Source organism: Bos taurus, chromosome 23, assembly GCF_002263795.3.
Source record: "Bos taurus isolate L1 Dominette 01449 registration number 42190680 breed Hereford chromosome 23, ARS-UCD2.0, whole genome shotgun sequence".
NCBI classification, from domain to species: domain Eukaryota; kingdom Metazoa; phylum Chordata; class Mammalia; order Artiodactyla; family Bovidae; genus Bos; species Bos taurus.
The window spans coordinates 27,987,568-28,005,827 of record NC_037350.1 but is presented as its reverse complement, the minus strand read 5'-3'; the positions used below and the strand labels follow the sequence as shown (position 1 = coordinate 28,005,827).

The window sequence follows — 18,260 nt, the reverse complement described above, 5'->3', positions numbered from 1 at the left end:
GAGCAAGCATGCGTGGGGAAGCAGTGTAATTACAGGGGCTGAGAGGCAGGATGCGGGGCAGAGGGCAGGCAACTGGGGGGACAAGGAGGGAGAAGATGGGCGGGGGTGCTCTCTCGAACACCTGGGACACAGCCAGGGCCATCTCAGCTGGTACACCGAGCCTCCTTCACCCGCCCCAGGGTGAACCCTCTTGGGGCTCAGTTCTTCCTGGAATCTGCACTCCCCAGCGTACACCTTCTCCAGGCACGAATGGGGCCTCCCAAGTAGTGACACACGAGGAATTTCATCCAGGAGCCACCTGGGCTGACTGCAGGTGGAGGAGGAAGTACGACATCCCGATTCCTCCTCCCCACGCCAGGGCTGGTTCCAGTCAGTCACACCCAGAGGCTCTGGAAGAAGCTGCCTCAGCTCCCCCTGGCACCTCAGCCTCTTCCTCCTCCCTCTAGCATCTTCACTGCCCTTCCCCTGGTCCTTGGTGGGAACTCTCTGCGCCCCCCTTCTCTCCCCTCATCTTTCAGACATCAGTCTGTCTGGTCTGAGCCGCTCAGAGATGTCCCTTGAACTTTTCTGCAGCAAGGACTCCTCTGTGAGGATCTCCCGAGCCGCTCAGAAGCAAATGCCCAAAACTGAACTCACTTCCTCCACAACCTGGTCTGCTCCCCAGTGGCCAGGATTACCAGTCCCCTGCGGCTCAAGTTTTCAAAGACTCCATTCCTCTCTTTCCTCATCCCATGCCCCCAAACCCATCCTCCACAGCCAGTTGATGGGTCTCTTAAATATGTAAGTCAAATTGTGTGGCTGTTCTCAGTTTAAAAAGTACTCCAAGGGCTGTCTATTTATTTATTTACTTTAATTTGGCTGGACCAGGTCTGAGTTGTGGCATACAGGATCTTTAGTTGTGGCATGTAGAAATCTAGCTCCCTGACCAGGGATCGAACCCGGGCCCCCTGCTTTGGGAGCGCAGAGTCTTAGCCACTGGACCACCAGGAACGTCCCTCCAAGGGCTTTTTATTGACTTAGAGTAAAACCCAAGCTCCACCAGGCCTGGCCTCTCCCTGCAGCACCCTCCCTTGGCTCCCCGCAGCCTCAGGACCTGTCCATCCTGGTGCTTCTCCCAGGTGGCTGCACAGCCCGCTCCTTACCGCACTCCGGCCTCAGCAGCACATCCCTCCGGAGAGAAGCCCTGCCTGTCCCTCATCTAAAGTCACCCCTCCCCACACAGCTAGTTTCTATCATGCCACTGTCATTTTTTCCTCTTCACAGCACTTGTTTGAAACATTCGTTTGTTCATGTAGGTACCCGCCCATCGTCTGTCTCTCCCACCAGAAGGTAAGTGTCTCTGGAGCAGGGACCTACCCGTTAATCAAACCCACCAGTGGCCCCCCAAGGCAGGACGCTGCCTGGCTCTGTGAGTCCTGCTGAGCACGTGAATGTTCTATCTGCCTCGTGCCCTTGCCCTGACCATTTTCCAGAGGTAGTTTTAAAATAAAAGTTAAGAATAAAACAAAACCTGGAGCTTCTCCAAAAACCTCCTGGGCAGCCTAGGAAAGGGGTTTTGAAAAAGGAACCATCTAGAGGAAGAGCTGTATGAGGGACTGGTTCTCACACTTCCCGGACAAGAGAGGCTACGGGGAGAAAACTTCCTTATATTCCCAGAAAGAAGTGACCAAACCATGACTCTGACTGTTGTCATCTTTATTGAGCCACGGGAGAATTCATGACATCTTGGCGGCTGGTGTCCCTGAGGGCGGCTGGAGGAAGTCCCCTTCCCGACCCATTCCCCTTCCATCCTCATCCTCCTGGTCCTCACAGCTGGTCAGAGGCAGACTGAAGAGGAGGTCTGGCTGTCCCCTTCACAAATGGCTTCCTCTTTGGAAATGGCCTCACTCAGGCCCTGCAGATCATCGAGCAAGACAGAAAGGGATCCTGGAGGGACGGGAGGTGGACAAGGGTGTCAGTCACAGTGCCGAGGAACAGCGCAGCTACCGGATGTGTGAGGGTTATAAGGGAGAGAGCTCTTGGCCCAAGGCAGGCTGTGGGCCTACCGGATGTGTGAGGGTTATAAGGGAGAGAGCTCTTGGCCCAAGGCAGGCTGTGGGCCTCCAGGGTCACAGAGAACAAGGCTCAAGCCCTGCAGAGGGCCTGGGGGAAAGGTTCCCAGGGTCCCCCTGCCCTCCATCCCTTACCTTTGATGGACTCCTTGGTGCAGAGGGCCGCTGCTGGGGGTGTGGGTGCTGACGACTCTGAGGGCTTCGGGCTGGGCTCTGCAGGTACGCCCTTATCCGACGGGGAAGGAAGAACTGCCAACAGTCGCTGCTGCTTGTAACGGGAGAGGAGACCCTCCTGCTGCAAGGTGGCCTGGGAAGGAGAGGGTTAAATGCCACCGAGCCCAGGCAGGGCCCCCTCCCCTCTCCACAGCTCTGCTCCCCAACCAGCCCACAAGGGCCCAGTCTCTCCGCCTCCTACCAGCATGAGGTTCTTGTCCCTCTCCAGCTCCTTCAGGCGCTGGGTCAGCCGTTGCCCCTCCTCCTTCCGGGCCTCATCCTGCAGGCGCCGGAGCTCCTGGTTCCGTTCCTTTTCCCGGGTGGCTTTGCGCTGGATCTGGCGTAGGGAGACCACTGCAGGAAAGCCAGGCCACAGAGGGGATGGGTGTTGGCAGCCTAGAGGCTGCGAGGCACTGAGAACACAAGCCTAGAAGGATGGGCGGCACACGGGGTCCCCAGCTCTGTGACTCAGGGAGCCATGGACGCTTTGTGGCATTCAGTCTCTTCTGTACAGATGGAGGGGTGGCTGATGCTCTAGAATCTTGTGAATCTATGAACCCAAAGTACCTCCCCCATCCCTGAAGCTTCCTGGAGGACAGGAGGGAAAATCTGAATAGGGACTGGATATCAGATTTTGTGTTCATTTTCTTAAAGTGTGACCATGGTATTGAGGTTACATAGGAAAATATTCTCCTTGTGGGATATGCAGCTGAATAGTCAGGTTGTTTGCAGCTTACTCTCAATAACTGCCCCCCAAAATGTATATGTATCAATATGTGTAAATATGCAGATAGACAGGAAATGTGATCAAAGGTTATAAACTGCTGCTCTAACGGGAGAAGGTAGATGAGTATCCATCACATGATTCTTTTAACTTGGCTAAGTGTTTGAAATTCTTCCCAATAAGAATTGGGGGTAATCGTTGGTAGGTCACGTTGCCTCTGTGACTGGGGGGTGACTGGGACGAGCTGGGGGGATCTGGGGCTGGTCAAGTGCTATTGTTGGATCTGGGCACTGGCTATACAGGTGTGTTTACCACTTGAGAATTCATCTTCCTTGATAACTTCATGACTTGCATACTTCAAAGAGAAAAAGCTTTCAAAATAGTTTTGACAATAATCTCATGCCTTAATACCTCCTCCTTCTTGGAAGCCCACGTGCCTCCCAGCCACTCTCACCAGCCTTGGTGTGTTCCCTACGAGCCTCGTTCAGTCTCCTCTCTGATTCTGAGAGCTGTTCCCGCAGCCGACCTTCCACTTCGGCCACCTTCTCCTGCAGCGCTGGGGTGGAGGTGCACACAGCGCATCAGGGGAGCCTGGGGTCATGGTTCCCACCGCTCCCGACCCCAGGACTGCCCCTGTCCGCTCCTGCACACCTTGCCCATAGATCTCCTGCTGCTGGGTCAGCTCCTTCCGGAGGCTGGCAGCCTCTGCCGTGCTCTCCTGCTGGCCCTGGCGAGCTGCCTCCAACTGTAGCCCCAGACTGGCCAGGGACTCCTGCGTGCGCTGCAGCTCCTGCTCCAGCTGCTGGGCCACCTCACTCAGCTTCTGCCGCTCTGCCTCCCCTGGGAAGAGGAGGTGCCCACTCAAGTTCCTCCCTGCCCTAGACCCCAGCTCTTCCCTCCTCCTCTTTCTCCCCAAGGCCCCATGACTCTGGCCCCCGGCTTGTGCTCGCTGACTTGGAAGCACCAGGCGTACCTTGCTCCCGGGCCCGGCCCACCTCCTGCTGGATGATGTGGGCGCTCAGCTGCAGTTCTGCGTCCAGACGGTTCCGCTCCTCCCGCAGCTGCTCCAGCTCAAGGCTCATGTCTGTGGTCGGTGGGGGTGGCGGGCAGCTGAGACAGGAAGGGAAACAGAGATGGGGGAAATCACCCAGCTGCCTGACCCCTAAGCCCTTATCCTTCCTCCATCCTCGTGTTTTTCAGGTCCCAGCAACTAACACCCTAAAGCCCCACTCCTGCCCCCCAGTAAATCTAAAGTGGCCCGGACTTCACCTCTCCTGGCGCAGCTGAGCAAGGGCCACTTTTCGAGCCATCAGGCCTGGGGAGAAAAGGCAGAGAGCGTGAGACGTGCGTTTGCAAAGAGGAGGGGAAACAGGGGCGTAAGGAGATGCTCAGACCGGGGAGGAGGAGGCAGGAGGGTAGGTGTAGGATGAGAGAGCTGGTGGGGCAGGGGCAGGGGCAGGGCGCGGCTGGCAGTCGCCCTACCCACCCCGAATAGTGTGGACCTTGCGGACGGCATAGCTGACTCGGCTGCTGAGGCTGGGCAGCCGGGCTGCGGCACGCTCCACCTCGGCCACGGTGCCCTGGAGCCAGGTCTGAAAGCTGGAGAGGACACGAGGTCACCAAATCCTCAACCCCACCTCATTTCCAAAAGGACTCGACCCCCTCTATCTTGTGCTGCTATGTACATGGAGAAAGTAGGGAAGGGGGATCAGCCCAAGGGAAAGAGAAGCTGAAGCCGACATCCAAAGCCGAGGAAGGGTTGTTACCTGTGCAAAGAAACCTGTGCTTCTCAGCAGTCTAGTTTCTAAAGGTTCTACAACAAAAGCTGTGAAGGAAACACCTAGGAAGTTGGTATGAGAGACAGGCTTGCAACTGATTAAAAAGGAAACTGGCATACGCTTTATTAACAGATGGAATATCTAGTAAGCAAGTAGAGGCAGACCTCGGATATACTGTGGGTTTAGTTCCAGACCACTGCAACAAAGCAAATACGGCAAAGCAGTACCGCAAAGCAAAAGTCGAATAGATTTTCTGGTTTCCCAGTGCTTATAAAAGTTATGTTTATGCCATACTGCAGTCCACTAAGTGTGCAATAGCACTATGTCTTAAAAAACAACTAAACATTTAAAGACAGCATTAATTTGAAAAGAACGCTGCTGGGGAAAAATAGTCCCAATAGACTTGCTTGACGCAGAGGTGCCACAAACCTTCAGCTTGTAAAAAATGCAATATCTGTCAATGATAAAGCAAAGTACAATAAAACAAGGTACGCCTGTGGGTCTTCAACTTTAAAAGAAAAAAATTGGTTAAATTTTTTCCCAACTCAACAGGGCATGCCTGCAAAATTTTAAAGAAAGAAAGAAAGATCAAGTGTCTATACTCCCCATCTTTGAACAGTTCTGAAAGTGGAGATCCTCCTGTGCTGTGCTAAGTCACTTCAGTCATGTCTGACTCTTTGCAACCCCATGCACTGTAGCCCATCGGGCTCCTCTGTCCAAGGAATTCTCCAGGCAAGAATACTGGAGTGGGTTGCCATGCCCTCCTCCAGGGGATCTTCACGATCCAGGGATCAAACCCACATCTCTTACATCTCCTACTAGGTGCTCTGTTTAGCTCAAGCTGTTATTAACTGCAGGAGGAAGTTAACCTCATCTCAGCCAAACATGCAGTGGGCAGGAGTCCTAACAAGTGACCCTGGTGAGAATGTGGCAAGGTGGCGGGGCAGGGGGGGTGGTGCCCCATAAAAAACAAACAGACTTTACAGGGCTAGATACTTCCAGCCCTGCTTCCTCCAGACGACCAGCCTTGCAGCCCCGCTTGCCCGAGGCTCTTAAACCTCAAGATGCCCAGGAAGCTGGGGAAGCAGGAATGCTATTCCACCCACTCTCCACCCCAGATACCTGCTGACAGCACTGGCCACAAGCCTCAGCTGCTCCTCCGCTGGGGCTGCCTGTTGCTTCCTCCGGCGCCGGGCCTCCTGAGTGCGGTTCAGCTCCATCTGCAGGGCCTAGGAAGGGTGAGGTAAAGAAAGGGATCCCCTGCCTGGGGTCTCCCTACCATCCCTCAGCTTCTGCCTGTCTCAGAAGCTGACCTTGGCGCCCATCCGCTCCACCTCCACCTCGGCAGCTTTGTCCTGCAGGGAGCGCTGCAGGATGACCTGCTCCTGGCACTGGGTTTCCACTCTTTCCTGGAGCTCTGCCACCTGGGAAAGGAGAGGAGGCAGGTCCAGAGCAGAAAGCTGTAAGGTGGGGGTGGGGGAAGCATTGGGAAGGCAGGGGCAGGTGCAGAGATCTCTGAAAGGCCACACTGACAGACAAGAAGCCCAGTTCTTGAGAATGGAGTCTGAGTCCGGGTTTCCTTCCAGAAGCATGTTCCATGTGCCCACATCTTGAGGAACTGCCCTGTGACCTGCCCGTAAGGACCCATAGCCTTGGCCCATGCCACCCACCGGTCCTTGAACATTGTTACCTCCTGGAAGTGGCCGTCCTACCTAAGGTCAGCCCACCTCACAAAGTGTAAGCCTCACGAGAGCAGGTCTTTGTGGACCTTTGCTCAGGGCTGTGCAGCCAGCACAGGGGAGCCACCCAAATATCTGGTGAATAAACGCCATCCCTTCCGCAAGGAGCAGGGAGCTGGGGGAGAGCACTGGAGGAAGTGGGCTCCAGGCAACCTGTCCCTTCAGTCGCTCCACGCATTCTCTGTGCTCCAGCTCCTGGGCCTTCAGCTGCACCATGAGGGCAAACACCTTCTCCCGCCAGCGCTTCAACAGGGACTGGCACTTCTTGGTGAACTCAGGCTCCAGGCAGTCTGAAGGCTGAACCTGCAGGGAGGAAGCAGGGAGAATGGGGGATCCTGGGGGAGCAGAGGAAGGTTTCTCCTATCTTGCCCTGGCATCAGGAGCCACAGCAAGGAGAGGTGTTCAGGGGAAGAAAGATGTCAGCAGGTTCTGGGAGTGGCACACCAACCCCTCCTGTGCACAGGGGCCGAGGGGCCTGGGCCAGGGGCCTACCTTCCGGGCCAGCTCCTCCTCCTGCATGCAGAGGATGTGTGTGAGGCTCTGCACGCGCACCTGCAGCAGCTCGGTAGTGGTGTGCAAGCTGTCCCGGTCCTCCTGCAGGTGCTGCGGGAGGGGTGGGGACAGAGGGCAGCCGCCTCCATCAGGTCTGCCAGTGGCCCTCGGGTGGCACCCAACCTGCGCACCCCTCGATGGCACTGCCTTTTCTCCTGGGGACTGTGTTCTTCTCCAGGGCCCCTTGCCCAGGACTTGAGCCCCCATGTTCCATCCCAGGCCGGGCACTCTCTCACCTGGACGGTTTCTAGAAGCTCCTGTCGCTCTGATTCCCATGCCTGGCTGCGGACCTCCGGAGGGACCTGCTCCCCAACATACCTCCTCAGGTTCTCAACCAAGGTCACCTGAGCCTCCAAGTCCTCTTGGGTCTTGCTAGGGTTGGGGTGGGAGCAGAGTAGCCATCAGGGGGCCACCCTGGAGACCCATTTCCCCACCAACCCACCACTTGCCAGGTCCTCCTGGGGTCGCCCACCCCCCAGAACTCACCTCAGTTGTTTCCGCAGCAGCTCAGCCTCCCTCTGGGCCGCAGCCAGCTCCTTGGTTTCCCCTGACCTCCGGGTTTCCAGATTATTCAGAGACTTCTCCAGGCCCCCAGCTTTGCTGGTCAAACTGGAAAGGGCCTCCTGGTGAGCCTGGGTCAAGGAGGAGAGCTGCAGAGAGAAGAGAAGACTCAGCAGGGGCCAGCTGGCCCACACCTGGGCTTTCCAAACCCACCCCCTGCTTCATCATTGGCCTTTACTCCCACTTTCTGTGACCCTGGACAATCACCCGAGAAATCATCTAACTGCACATGGCAAAACAGAGACCATCCTTGGCGCTTCACTTCCCATCACCCTCCAGTCCGTCAGCAGTTCCTGTCAGGCCTCCCCCCAGAACACTGTCACTTCTCTCCATAACCAGGACCACCAGCCTGAGGTAAACCACCTCATCTCTGGCCTGGACAATGGCAACGATCTCCTGACCGGTCTTAGAATCCTCCAGTGGCTTCCCACAGCGTTCAGACCAGCATCTTCCCTGGGTCTGTGAAGCCTGTGTCAGGCCTCGGCCTCTGCCAGCTCTTGGCCTCTGAGCTCACATTCTGTCTCTCCACTGCCCACTCTGCTGCAGCCACAGTGCTCTCTCATCATCCGCCCCCCGCCCCAAAAGTCTGCTCCTTCCCACCTCAGAGTCTACCCAGAGGCCTGCTTCCCCTAGATCCTCAGATCTCCATGACATCGCCTCCCGGGGCCGCTACTCCCCACCCACCACCACCCAGTCCTGTCATCTGTTCATGCCCTTCCTGCACTTCTCATTACAAAATGATCCTGCTTCTGCACCTGCTTACTATCTACTTCCTGCCATCCGGAAGGAAGCCCCAGGAAGGCAGGGAGCTTGTCTCTTTCTCACAGCACCTCCAGCAGTGGTAAAGGTATCAGATACGCTGAAGGAGTCATGCTGTGGCGGGTGAAGGAGTGGAAGTGGCTGCCCTCACTTCCGGCCTGCCTGCCTCTAGCCCTATCTCCGTACCACAGTCACTGTGAGCTTTTTGGACATGAATCACAAAACTTCTACATACAAAATACAAATCTGATCATGTCATTTCCTTGTTGAAACCTTTCAGTGGTTGCCCACTGCTCTTAAGGTAAACTATAAAGTTGAACAGGCCCAAGCCCTCACCCTCCAGCACAGCCCCAGGGCCCGTCTTGTCGCTTGTGCTCAAGCCTCTCTGGCCCCCTCCCATGCACATCTACATGCACCAGCCCCATCGCCTCCCCCCAGGCCTACCCACCAGCCAACTTTGATTTAACACAAATGTCGACTGCTTATCATTAAGCATCTTTCATGAACTGAAAAGAGTTTTCTTTGAATGACCTCTTTTGTCCATTTTTCGACTGGATAGCTGTCTTTCCTTTATCGGTTTCTAGGCACACATTACATAGTAGGGATATTAACTTTTTATTGTGGTATGAACTGGAAATATTCTCCCCCAGCTTATCATTCACCCTTTTGTTGTTGTTTAGTTGCTAAGTCGTGTCTGACGCTTTGTGACCCCACGGACTGTAGTGTCAGGCTCCTCTGTCCATGGGATTTCCCAGGCAAGAACACTGGAGTGGGTTGCCATTTCCTTCTCCAGGGGATCTTCCCAACCCAGGGATCAAGCCCAGGTCTCTCGCATTCCAGGCGGATTCTTTACCAGCTGAGCCACCAGGGAAGCCCGTGATTTACCCTCTGATTCTACTTTGTCATTCCTAAGTTTGGTATTATAAAGTCAATATATATCAATCTTTCCTTTAATGGCTCTGGATTGATTCATAGATAGAAAGTCTTTCCCATTCCCAAATCACAAAGGAATTCACCCTCATTTTCTTTCAGTATCTTTACAGTTCCGTTTCCGAACACATCGACTGGTTGGGTGGCCTTCCCCAGCCTCTAGACCAGTGGGGCTCCTTTGTCCTCCTTCATAGTACTTCTCCCAATCACAGTTAATTAATTATAGTTAAATAAGGCACTGAATGTGTGTGTCTTCCACTGGGTTGTCAGCTCCACCCACGAGGACAGGGAGTTGACTGATTTGCTTACCCCAGTGTCCCAGCTCTTGTCTCAGGAATGGCAAAGAGGGAGCACGGATGTATGCCTGCTGACTGAATAATCTCCCCTTCCCAGTCCACCTCAGGACCCCTCTCACACCCCTCACTCCCCTTCCCAATGCTCCCAGAGGAACTGGGTACCTGGAGTAAAGTAGGGAGACAAACTACTTCCCCCTGGAAGAGGAAGCAGGGTTTCAGGTGATGGGAGGTCACCTGAGTCTGAGGAGAAAAGGGCAATCTGAATAAGACCAACACACCCAAGTTCTCTCTCTTTCCAGGTCACCTGTATTTTTTTACCTTCACCAAACACCTCATCACTGTTTTCGGCAAAGCCTGCTCTTTGCTGGGGAGCTCCCACCCAGCTCCACTGGGCAGCCGAGCCTTCCCCACATCCAAATTCACCTGTTCTTGGTGCAGCCTCTGAACCTCCTCCAGCTCCCGCTGGCTCCCTTCTTCCAGGTTCTTCCGGACAACCTCGGCCCCAGCCAGGGCGGCACGCAGGCCCTCGGCCTCAGCGCGACCAGCCTTCTCCGCCCGTGCCAGTGCCTCCAGCTCCACGGCCTGAGCCTCCAGCCTCAGCTTCTGCTGCAGTGAGGTCTCCCGTAGCACCCGGACCTCTTCCTCCAGCCGCCGCAGCTCTCGCAGCTGCCGAGAGATCAGCTCAGCCTGCTGGCTCAGGGCCTGTGACCCTGCCAGTTCCGTGCACCTTCAGAGACAGGTTAGCATAGGTGAGACAGGTTAGTCTGGTGGTGAGAGTGGCCAAGGCATAAATGGAGACAGGAGAAGAGAGGATCCCTCTGCTCCTATGCGCAGAGATGGCAAGGAATGAAGCTGGGCCATGGGGATCTCTGCATGCCATCACCATCATCATTCAAGGCAGCCCTACTAAGCATATCTGGGTCCACAGGACTTGAAAAGCTAGCTGAGTTCATGGACCATAACCTCTCTCGAAGGCAATATACAGACAGACGTGTTAACCATCACACGTGCACATCATTAGGCTATGCATTCTGAATTAGAGAAGTCTGAAGGACACTGAGACTGCTGAATTCTGACTTAAGGGCAGGGAAAAGTTTGATGGAGGTACAAAGAGAGGTGATGGCTTCCAGTGTCAGTATGGCAAAGCCAGGCGCCAGTTAAGATTATTTAACTGTTAGATATCCTGCATGAGAAGTCTGAGAGGGCAGCACCTCAATAAATCACAAAGTCCCAACCTCTAGAGAGCTGAAACCAGCTTATAAGATGATTCTTGACACAGTTCCCTCACTTAGGCCCAGAACCAAAGCACTTTAAAAAAATTATTTTTTCCGCTGTGCTGTGCAGCTTGTGGGATCTTAGTTCCCAAAGCAGGGACTGAACCCATGTCCTTCTCAGTGAAAGCTTGGGATCCTAACCACTGGACTCCCCAGTACTTTTTTACAGGATCTGTAGCCTATAGAAATTAAGTGACTGGACAAAGGACCCCTAGGGGGTAGCCAAACAAGCCACAGAGAGTCTCCATCCCCTGATGCTCTCACACTCCTCTTTCATCATCCTGCTTCTTTCCCTTTGACAGGGTCCCAGGGAGACCCAACTGCAATCCTACTCAAGAACAAAATGGCAGAAGGATGGTCCAGTACATGTGGGAAAAGATTCACACGAAACATCAAGAATTTTCATAGACAACACACTGACAGAGAGCATGGCCAGCTCCACCAGATGAACTCATACTACTACAGCACCCAGTCTGTGTCCCAGCCCACACTTCTTCAGCCTGCCTTATACTACACTTAGTACAATCAGCTATGGGTCAACCAATTTCTTCCCTTAGGATTTAAAATTCTTTGATATCAGGATCTCTTATTTATTTTTGTTATCTTTGTCCCTAGCATCTAGCACACTGCTATTATTTATGCATTGTAGACACCAACAATTGCTTCTGGAAAAAATGAACAAATTGTGGAACTAAGGGTTGAAATAGGGTAAGGACTCTATTACAGTGAAGAAGGTTCACTGGCAAGCAAGTCCAAGAGAACAGTTACATTAGATCGTACCTGCCTCTCCACTCTGGTTCCTGCCCCTTGCCAGAAACTTCCTGTTCCCACATGGTCACTTGAGGTCTCTGGTTGTCTGGCCGCCTCTCTAAGACATCTTGATGGGTTGGGCGCTGGACCAGGGGAGTGTCTGAGGCCCATGTGGGAGCCATTCTCGGCAGTGTTGGAAGGGGCCGAACTTGGAAGTGGGATGGGGGAATCAGCCCAGTGGAACCTAAAGAATCATAAGGACAAAGGTACTCAGTTCTCCAGGGAGACACAATCACCAGTCCCCATGCCAGATCCCACTAACCTGAAGGTCGAAACATCTCCACATTATTTGAAGTCTCTAGAGTCGGTGTACAGCCATCTATGACCCCCTGAACAATAGGAGAAACAAGGACACTCCAATTCAATTTTCAGGCCTTCTTCCAAAGAGAGAGCCCCTACAATAACAAAGTCATAATCCTTAAATAACAGCCAGGTCCATCCAACTCATAGCTTTTCTTATCCTATTTCCCAAAAGAAGCAGAAGTACCCCAAGATCCCTTGCTTGTCTCAGTCTAGTTCCTGACAGACTATGGCAACAGCCATGAGGTGGAGAGAATTTACTGAGACAGGCTGAGGGGCTGTTAAGTTTTACTCATACTTTTAGAATTCTGGATAGTGCCTTTACCCTCCTCCTTAAGTTTCTATGGTCTCTGCAGTTCCTGAAGGAAGGTGACAATTGAGGTATGCGATGCAGGGGCCGTGAGCCCAGTCTCCAGAGTTCTCTCCATGGCTCACCAAGGCCTTGGGGAAGCCCATCCAGACACCACCAAGCCATGACTCCAGGGTCCTTCCCTATCAAAGCGCTGGCCCAAGGCCTGGCCCCTGATGAATGTGGCCACATGTAGCACAGGATACCTCCCCAGAACCCCTGGGGGAATCCAGGCAGCCTAGACTCCTTAGCAGAAAAGCCAGCTAGTTTCGGACATCTCATCCAAACCGTGCCAGCAACTTTCCACTCAGTTTCTCTCTATCGTCCCTTCAGCTTCCATTCCTGCCTCCCATCTGCCTCTCCAGAGTTCTAGAGCAGAGAGAGGGCTTGTTAAGATCTCCCCACCCTCCCACTCGAATTCATCTATTTTTCCTCCCAATCTGGGATCCCTACTCCTCCCTACATCACTATTTGCTTTTATCCTGAAGGAATTATGCTGGCCCCTCACCCTCTCATGTCTCAGTAGCCTACACTCCCTCCCTCCTCTCCCCCAGATCCTCCTGAGTCTTCGCCCTGCTGGACGCTGAGCTCTAAGGCTGTTCTGACCACCTCATTTGTTCCTTTACCCTGCCCTTACACCTCTCCGCCCACCCCCTCTCAGCCCCTTCCCGCCCCCAACTGACTCTTCCCGAATGCCCCTTACCCAGCGCGAGAGACCCCCACAGCCCTTTGGCCACACCCCCTACACCTAGCTCCCGGTCGCCGCTTGGGTCCCTAACCGCGCCTGCGCAAAGCGGGCAGGTTGGCGGGACGCTCTTAAGCCTGTAGGGTTACCACTCCTGAAGGAGGCGGGGAAAAGGCGCACGCAGGCGCAGTAGTGTCTAAAGCCAGGCCCAATTAAGGCGTTAGGGGCATCTCCGCGCCCTGGCGGCTCCTCCCAACTCCGGGAACCCGGGAAAACTTGTGAACTAATCAGAAAAAGCGAAAGGCGGGAGATCCCAGAGCGTCGCCCAATGGAGAAAAGGAGGGCAAACGAAATGGCCAATCAAAAACGGCTCGGGGGACGGGCTCACTCCGCTCGAAGTCCGGACCCGGGAATTCCGAAGGCGGGGTCAGCGATGCCCGCGCGCGGAGGCCGCGCCCCTCCTGGCCCGGGCTTCTTCGCTGTCAAACAGCCGCAGGAGCACCAACCCCGGCCGGATCCCGAGAGGTCCTGGGCTGCGGCATAAGCTGGCATTGCCTGGAGAGGGAACCATTCCGAGACTGCACAGCGCGGTAGATACGAATCCGGGCTGGGGCGGGGAGGGAAAAGGCTGGATTTGTCTTGAATCATCCCGGGAAGCACTTTCCTCTGTTTTTATCCCACCTGGAGAAACCAGAAAGCAGGGGTTTAGCTCCACCTTGTTGGACAACGTAGAGCCCCGTTTGCACTGCCTTTGAGGGGTGACTGAGTACGCTTCCCACTGGGGTTCAAACTAGCTAGTTATGAATGAGGGATTGGTTTAGAAGAGTGAAGCGTGAGCTAGCAGGAGGGTTACTCTATTAGGAAAAGCAGGTTTGACAGGAAGAAGCTTCTCTTCTCCAAATTACACTGAAGTGGCAAGTTAGTATATCACACAGAAGCAGCACCCCTCCCCCCGCCACACACACACCTACAGTTCTAATTTCCCTAGAAACTGCCTAATGTATTGTTGACTTGCCCAGATTGAAGGCTCCTGGAATATTTTGCGGTCTGAGAATCCGATTCAACTTCGTGCCACAGGACGCGTTCTATTTTGCACTACACTGGAACTTTCACCAAATTTTTTCAGTTGCAAAGCTGTTGACAGCCAATTTTACATCGCATCCTAGGCTCCCTGCACCCTGAATTTGCCCTACTCAGGGAGTGTGCTCAAAGTCGAACTTGCACAAAACATAGCTCAAGTTTGCGTCAGACGGAAAGTGAATTTAGGCCAGCTGTGCACGGCCCAGGGAGAGGACAAGGTGATGGATTCCTGAGGTGAAGTGGTGGTGCCGAGGGGGCCCCGCCCATGCTGCCCTGCTTCCAGCTGCTGCGCATTGGGGTCGGCAAGGGTGTCGATCTCCACACCTTCCACCCACCCAGTGGAGCTGGCTGCACCTACCGCTTGGGCTGCAGGGCCGATCTCTGTGATGTGACCCTGCGGCCACAGCACGAGCCAGGCTTCATCTCTGGGGTCCACGCAGAGCTGCATGCGGAGCGCCAGGGTGATGACTGGAGGGTCAGCCTGGAGAACCACAGCAGCCAAGGTGAGGAGTGAGCAGGGCAGCCTTATGCTGGGGCAGTCGCAGTTCTGGGCTATAATGAATTAAAAGAGCCAACAGGGATTCTGCCGGCCTCCCAAACTCCCCATCAGGTTGGATGGACGGTTGTCATGCAGACTTATGTCTTTCCACCAGAAATGTGCAGTGTCAGAAGCTCTTTGTGGGGCTGATCCTGTTTAGCTCATAGAGGGGGTGGGAGGTAGATCCACAGACTGGAGCCATCACAGTGGGGTTGTTCTGAGACCATGGTGGGTGGTGAGGGGGCAAGCTTAGACTTCAGTTTCTAGATTGTTTAGACATTTGTTCTTGCCTTAGGGCAGTTGTGAAATCTGTTGAATTATCTTAATTATCTGGACATGTGCCTTACTCCCTGACTTGGAGGCAGTTAGGCAGCCTCAGAAGGCCTGGGTTTACATGAGTTCTGCTGTTGGCCCCTGGTAACGTCACTCAGACCTGCCACTCCACCTCTCTAGGTCTTAGTTTCCTAGAATATGTCTTTGTGAGTGAGGAGTGTTGTGGGTATTGGATAATTTCAACTGGCCAACATTAATTTCCTGTTTATTATTATGAGCCAAGAACTGTTTTATGTGCATTAAATATAGGTGAGCACAAATGCCCCATTTTACAAAGAAAATGAAACATAAAGAGGCTGACTTGTCCAGGGTCACATGACAGGTAAATGGTGGAATTTGAACCCAGATAGTCTGAGCTATGCTGATAAGTGCTGAGTTGGAGCTGAGAGTTGAGCGTCTCTGAGACCCAGACCTCAGTGGATTGAGGGAAGTTCATTCCATGTGCCTTGAGGGAGAGCATAAGGAAAAATAATAATATTCTTAGCTCCCAGGGAGTTTCTTATCTGATGACACCTACTACTGAGGGACTTAGAATGTAAGGATTTCATGACATGCATGTGTTCTTCCTCGTATTCCCCAGAAAACCAGACAGGACCAGATTTCTCCACTGCTGACCAGTCATTTGTTTTTGTCATTCTCTGTATCTGTCTGGTGCCCCACAATCAACAGGGACTTTGGTCAATAATGTCCGACTCCCAAGGGGTCACAGGCTGGAGTTGAGTGATGGTGATCTTCTGACCTTTGGCCCTGAAGGGCCCCCAGGAACCAGCCCTTCAGAGTTCTACTTGTTTCAGCAAGTCCGAGTCAAACCTCAAGATTTTGCTGCCATTACCACCCCGCGGTCTAGGGGAGAAGAGGGAACCGGGATTGGTTTCCGGCCCATGCTGCCCTCCCAGGGGGCTCCACAGCGTCCCCTCAGCACCCTCTCCCCAGCCCCCAAAGCAACCCTGATCCTCAACTCCATTGGCAGCCTCAGCAAGCTCCACTCCCAGCCCCTCACCTTCTCACGGAGTGGGGGTGGGCCACAGAGTCCGCCTGGTCCCACTCCCACCGGGGAAGTGGGGACTGCCCCTTCTGCCCCACCCCCAAGAAACCGGAGGAAGTCAGCTCACCGCGTGTTGGAAGAACTGGATGATGAGAGAGAGGCTCCCAAGAGCCCCTCACCAGTCTTGCTGGAGCCTAGGAAGAAACTCCGTGTAGAAAAAACCCCAATGACACCCAGTGGGTAAGTCAACTTGGCTTTATTTCACTGCCTTTGGTTTTTTAAGAGCCCTAGGCTGAGATGTACCTATCTGCTTGGGTGGTGGGGGTGGGAGGTGGAACACCTGTTGTGATGACAAAATCTGGGTTAGCTGTGCTAGCCAGATTCACCATTAGTCTAGTGAATCTCTATGGGTTCCCTCTGCAGTTATCTAGGGGGAAGTTCCAGGCTTCTGCAGGTTTCCAGTGACCTTGGTTTTTGTGTCCCTTTCTTCAGAAATCGACGCGGGCGTCCTCGGAAGCACCCAATGAGCAACCCCAGGGCTCCCCCTGCAGTTGGGGGCGGGGAGCCCTGTGCAGCCCCTTGTTGCTGCCTACCCCAAGAAGAGACAGTGGCCTGGGTTCAGTGTGATGGCTGTGACATCTGGTTCCACGTGGCCTGTGTTGGTTGCAGCATTCAGGCTGCCAGGGAGGCCGACTTCCGGTGCCCAGGCTGTCGTGCAGGCATCCAGACCTAAGGCCCACCGCCAAAGCACCAGAGGACAGAGCCAGCACCTCCAGGCCAGGGATGGACAGTGAGGGTGCCAATGGGTCCTAAGAGCTGCCCTCTTCTATCCTTGCCTCTCCAGGAGGGAATGACTCAGGAGAAGGGTCCACTCCTGTGGATTATCAATTCAAGGCCTGGAGCAGGGCCTTGTGGCCAAGGTGACAGAAGAGATGGCTTCCTGCCAAAGATATTGCTGCCTCCAGGAAGTTACCAGTGAGCTGGAAATACCCACTGTCACAAGCTGTAGGTCCTTGTTGTCATGGACACTAGAATGTTTGTGGTCAAGAGCATCCATCAATTGTAGAGGTCATGCCTGGGAAGTTATAAGCCCCAGCCTTGAACAAGGAAGTTCTTAATGTTTTTGATGGTATCCCTAAGGCATCTCTGGGAAAACCTAGAGCACAGACCCCAAACTTCCTTACATTGTGGGTGGTCCTGCTGCTGACCACAATCACTGTGACCTGACTTCTCAGAGCTTTGCTTCCATTTCCAAATAAAGAATGAGCAGCTTTATACGCTCTAAAGTATTTACTCTTTGTGTGGGTCTGATACTCCTTGCTTTCTAGTTCTTGAGAGAATGGAGTTGGTTAGTCTGGAAAATTAATTCAGATACTTATAGGAAGAGACAAGCAGATGAGGCAGAGGAAAACAGGAATAGGGGATCTAGGTAATTACAGTTGCTAATTTAAAAGAAAACATTCACTGCCGTTAAAATGTCATTTGGATTTGATCAAATTCATGAGGGTGGTGGAACTTCTACAAGTTTCATCGGTACTACCAAGAAGAGAAAACCTGAGACAGCAGCTAGAGCAGATGTCAACCTGGTGCAGTATCAATAAAACCCACATATGCTACATTGAGTCTCTTCTGAGTTGCACACCAAGTCAGCACACTGTCAAAGCAGTGTTTCTATAGTTCTTACTAGGAAAGTCCTGTCTTGACCTATCTTATTGCAACCTGCATGTCCATCCCCTTCCTTCTCTACTTAGACTTACCAACCCAAGTTTTTTTTACGGATCAAAGAAAAGCTCCAGAGGAAGAGCCCCAGTTAGGAAGTGGCAGAGTCAGGACTAAGTGTGTGTAGTGGTAGGTGAGTCACAGACAAGGCAAAAACCTTAAGTGAAAACCAAATGGACCCCAGTATCAAGAAAGCACAAAGTGGAGTTTCTGGTTGGGGTGATAGAAGAAATGAGTAAAGGTTTGATTTCTTAGCACATAGCCACTGAGGACTACAGAGTAGAATGGGGGAAAGCAAAAAACCAGATCCTAATAGGGAACAGACTATGTAATAACTGCATCTTTGGGCAAAGGTGTTCATCTCCAATTTCTGCAGGACCGCAAGTCAGAGGCTCCTAAGAACTAGCTCACACTTATAAAGAGCCCTATCCATATAAACTTGGGATCCAACCCCACACCTCCCTCTGACATTGTGACTCTGCGCAATGTAAACAGCAACCTTCGTTTCGGGGTCATTTGGGTCAGAGAGCTATTAATACCCACTATTAATATCCTATCCACTCTTCAATAACTAGAGGATAAAC

General features: G+C 53.3%; 2 protein-coding genes across 10 annotated transcripts; one reads left to right on the top strand and one right to left on the bottom strand.

Annotated features, from left to right (window-relative positions):
* Positions 1-1,678: 1,678 nt before the first annotated feature.
* CCHCR1 (coiled-coil alpha-helical rod protein 1) lies at positions 1,679-13,192 on the bottom strand. 8 transcript variants are annotated; one of them, XM_005223645.5, is made up of 18 exons: positions 13,040-13,192; positions 11,950-12,082; positions 11,658-11,871; positions 10,027-10,330; positions 7,544-7,707; positions 7,294-7,429; positions 6,998-7,108; positions 6,659-6,808; positions 6,080-6,190; positions 5,889-5,995; positions 4,475-4,587; positions 4,258-4,303; positions 3,962-4,098; positions 3,640-3,828; positions 3,443-3,544; positions 2,467-2,618; positions 2,187-2,358; positions 1,679-1,926 (listed from the first exon to the last, which is right to left on the bottom strand). In XM_005223645.5, exons 2-18 carry the CDS (start codon positions 11,963-11,965, stop codon positions 1,817-1,819), a joined length of 2,334 nt encoding a protein of 777 aa, XP_005223702.1. In that variant the 5' UTR covers positions 11,966-12,082; positions 13,040-13,192; the 3' UTR covers positions 1,679-1,816.
* A 297-nt stretch (positions 13,193-13,489) lies between these two features.
* TCF19 (transcription factor 19) lies at positions 13,490-17,246 on the top strand. 2 transcript variants are annotated; one of them, XM_059880321.1, is made up of 4 exons: positions 13,490-13,611; positions 14,188-14,604; positions 15,642-16,197; positions 16,450-17,246. In XM_059880321.1, the coding sequence occupies exons 2-4, from the start codon at positions 14,367-14,369 to the stop codon at positions 16,688-16,690; spliced, it is 1,035 nt and encodes a 344-aa protein (XP_059736304.1). In that variant the 5' UTR covers positions 13,490-13,611; positions 14,188-14,366; the 3' UTR covers positions 16,691-17,246. The 2 variants fall into 2 exon arrangements, with proteins under 2 accessions (XP_059736304.1, NP_001077153.1); NM_001083684.1 differs by having other exon boundaries at positions 13,505-13,611; positions 14,041-14,604.
* Positions 17,247-18,260: the final 1,014 nt, after the last annotated feature.

Bases quoted from the DNA above. Each gene is read 5' to 3' on its own strand.
- TCF19 (XM_059880321.1), top strand. From the start codon at position 14,367: ATGCTGCCCTGCTTCCAGCTGCTGCGCATTGGGGTCGGCAAGGGTGTC. The intron at 14,605-15,641 runs GTGAGGAGTGAG...CACAATCAACAG, and splicing joins GGAGAACCACAGCAGCCAAG to GGACTTTGGTCAATAATGTC. The intron at 16,198-16,449 runs GTAAGTCAACTT...CCCTTTCTTCAG, and splicing joins ACCCCAATGACACCCAGTGG to AAATCGACGCGGGCGTCCTC.
- CCHCR1 (XM_059880317.1), bottom strand. From the start codon at position 12,618: ATGAGATGTCCGAAACTAGCTGGCTTTTCTGCTAAGGAGTCTAGGCTG. The intron at 7,109-7,293 runs GTGAGAGAGTGC...CCCCTCCCGCAG, and splicing joins AGCTTCTAGAAACCGTCCAG to CACCTGCAGGAGGACCGGGA. The intron at 5,996-6,079 runs GTCAGCTTCTGA...CACCCTTCCTAG, and splicing joins TGGAGCGGATGGGCGCCAAG to GCCCTGCAGATGGAGCTGAA.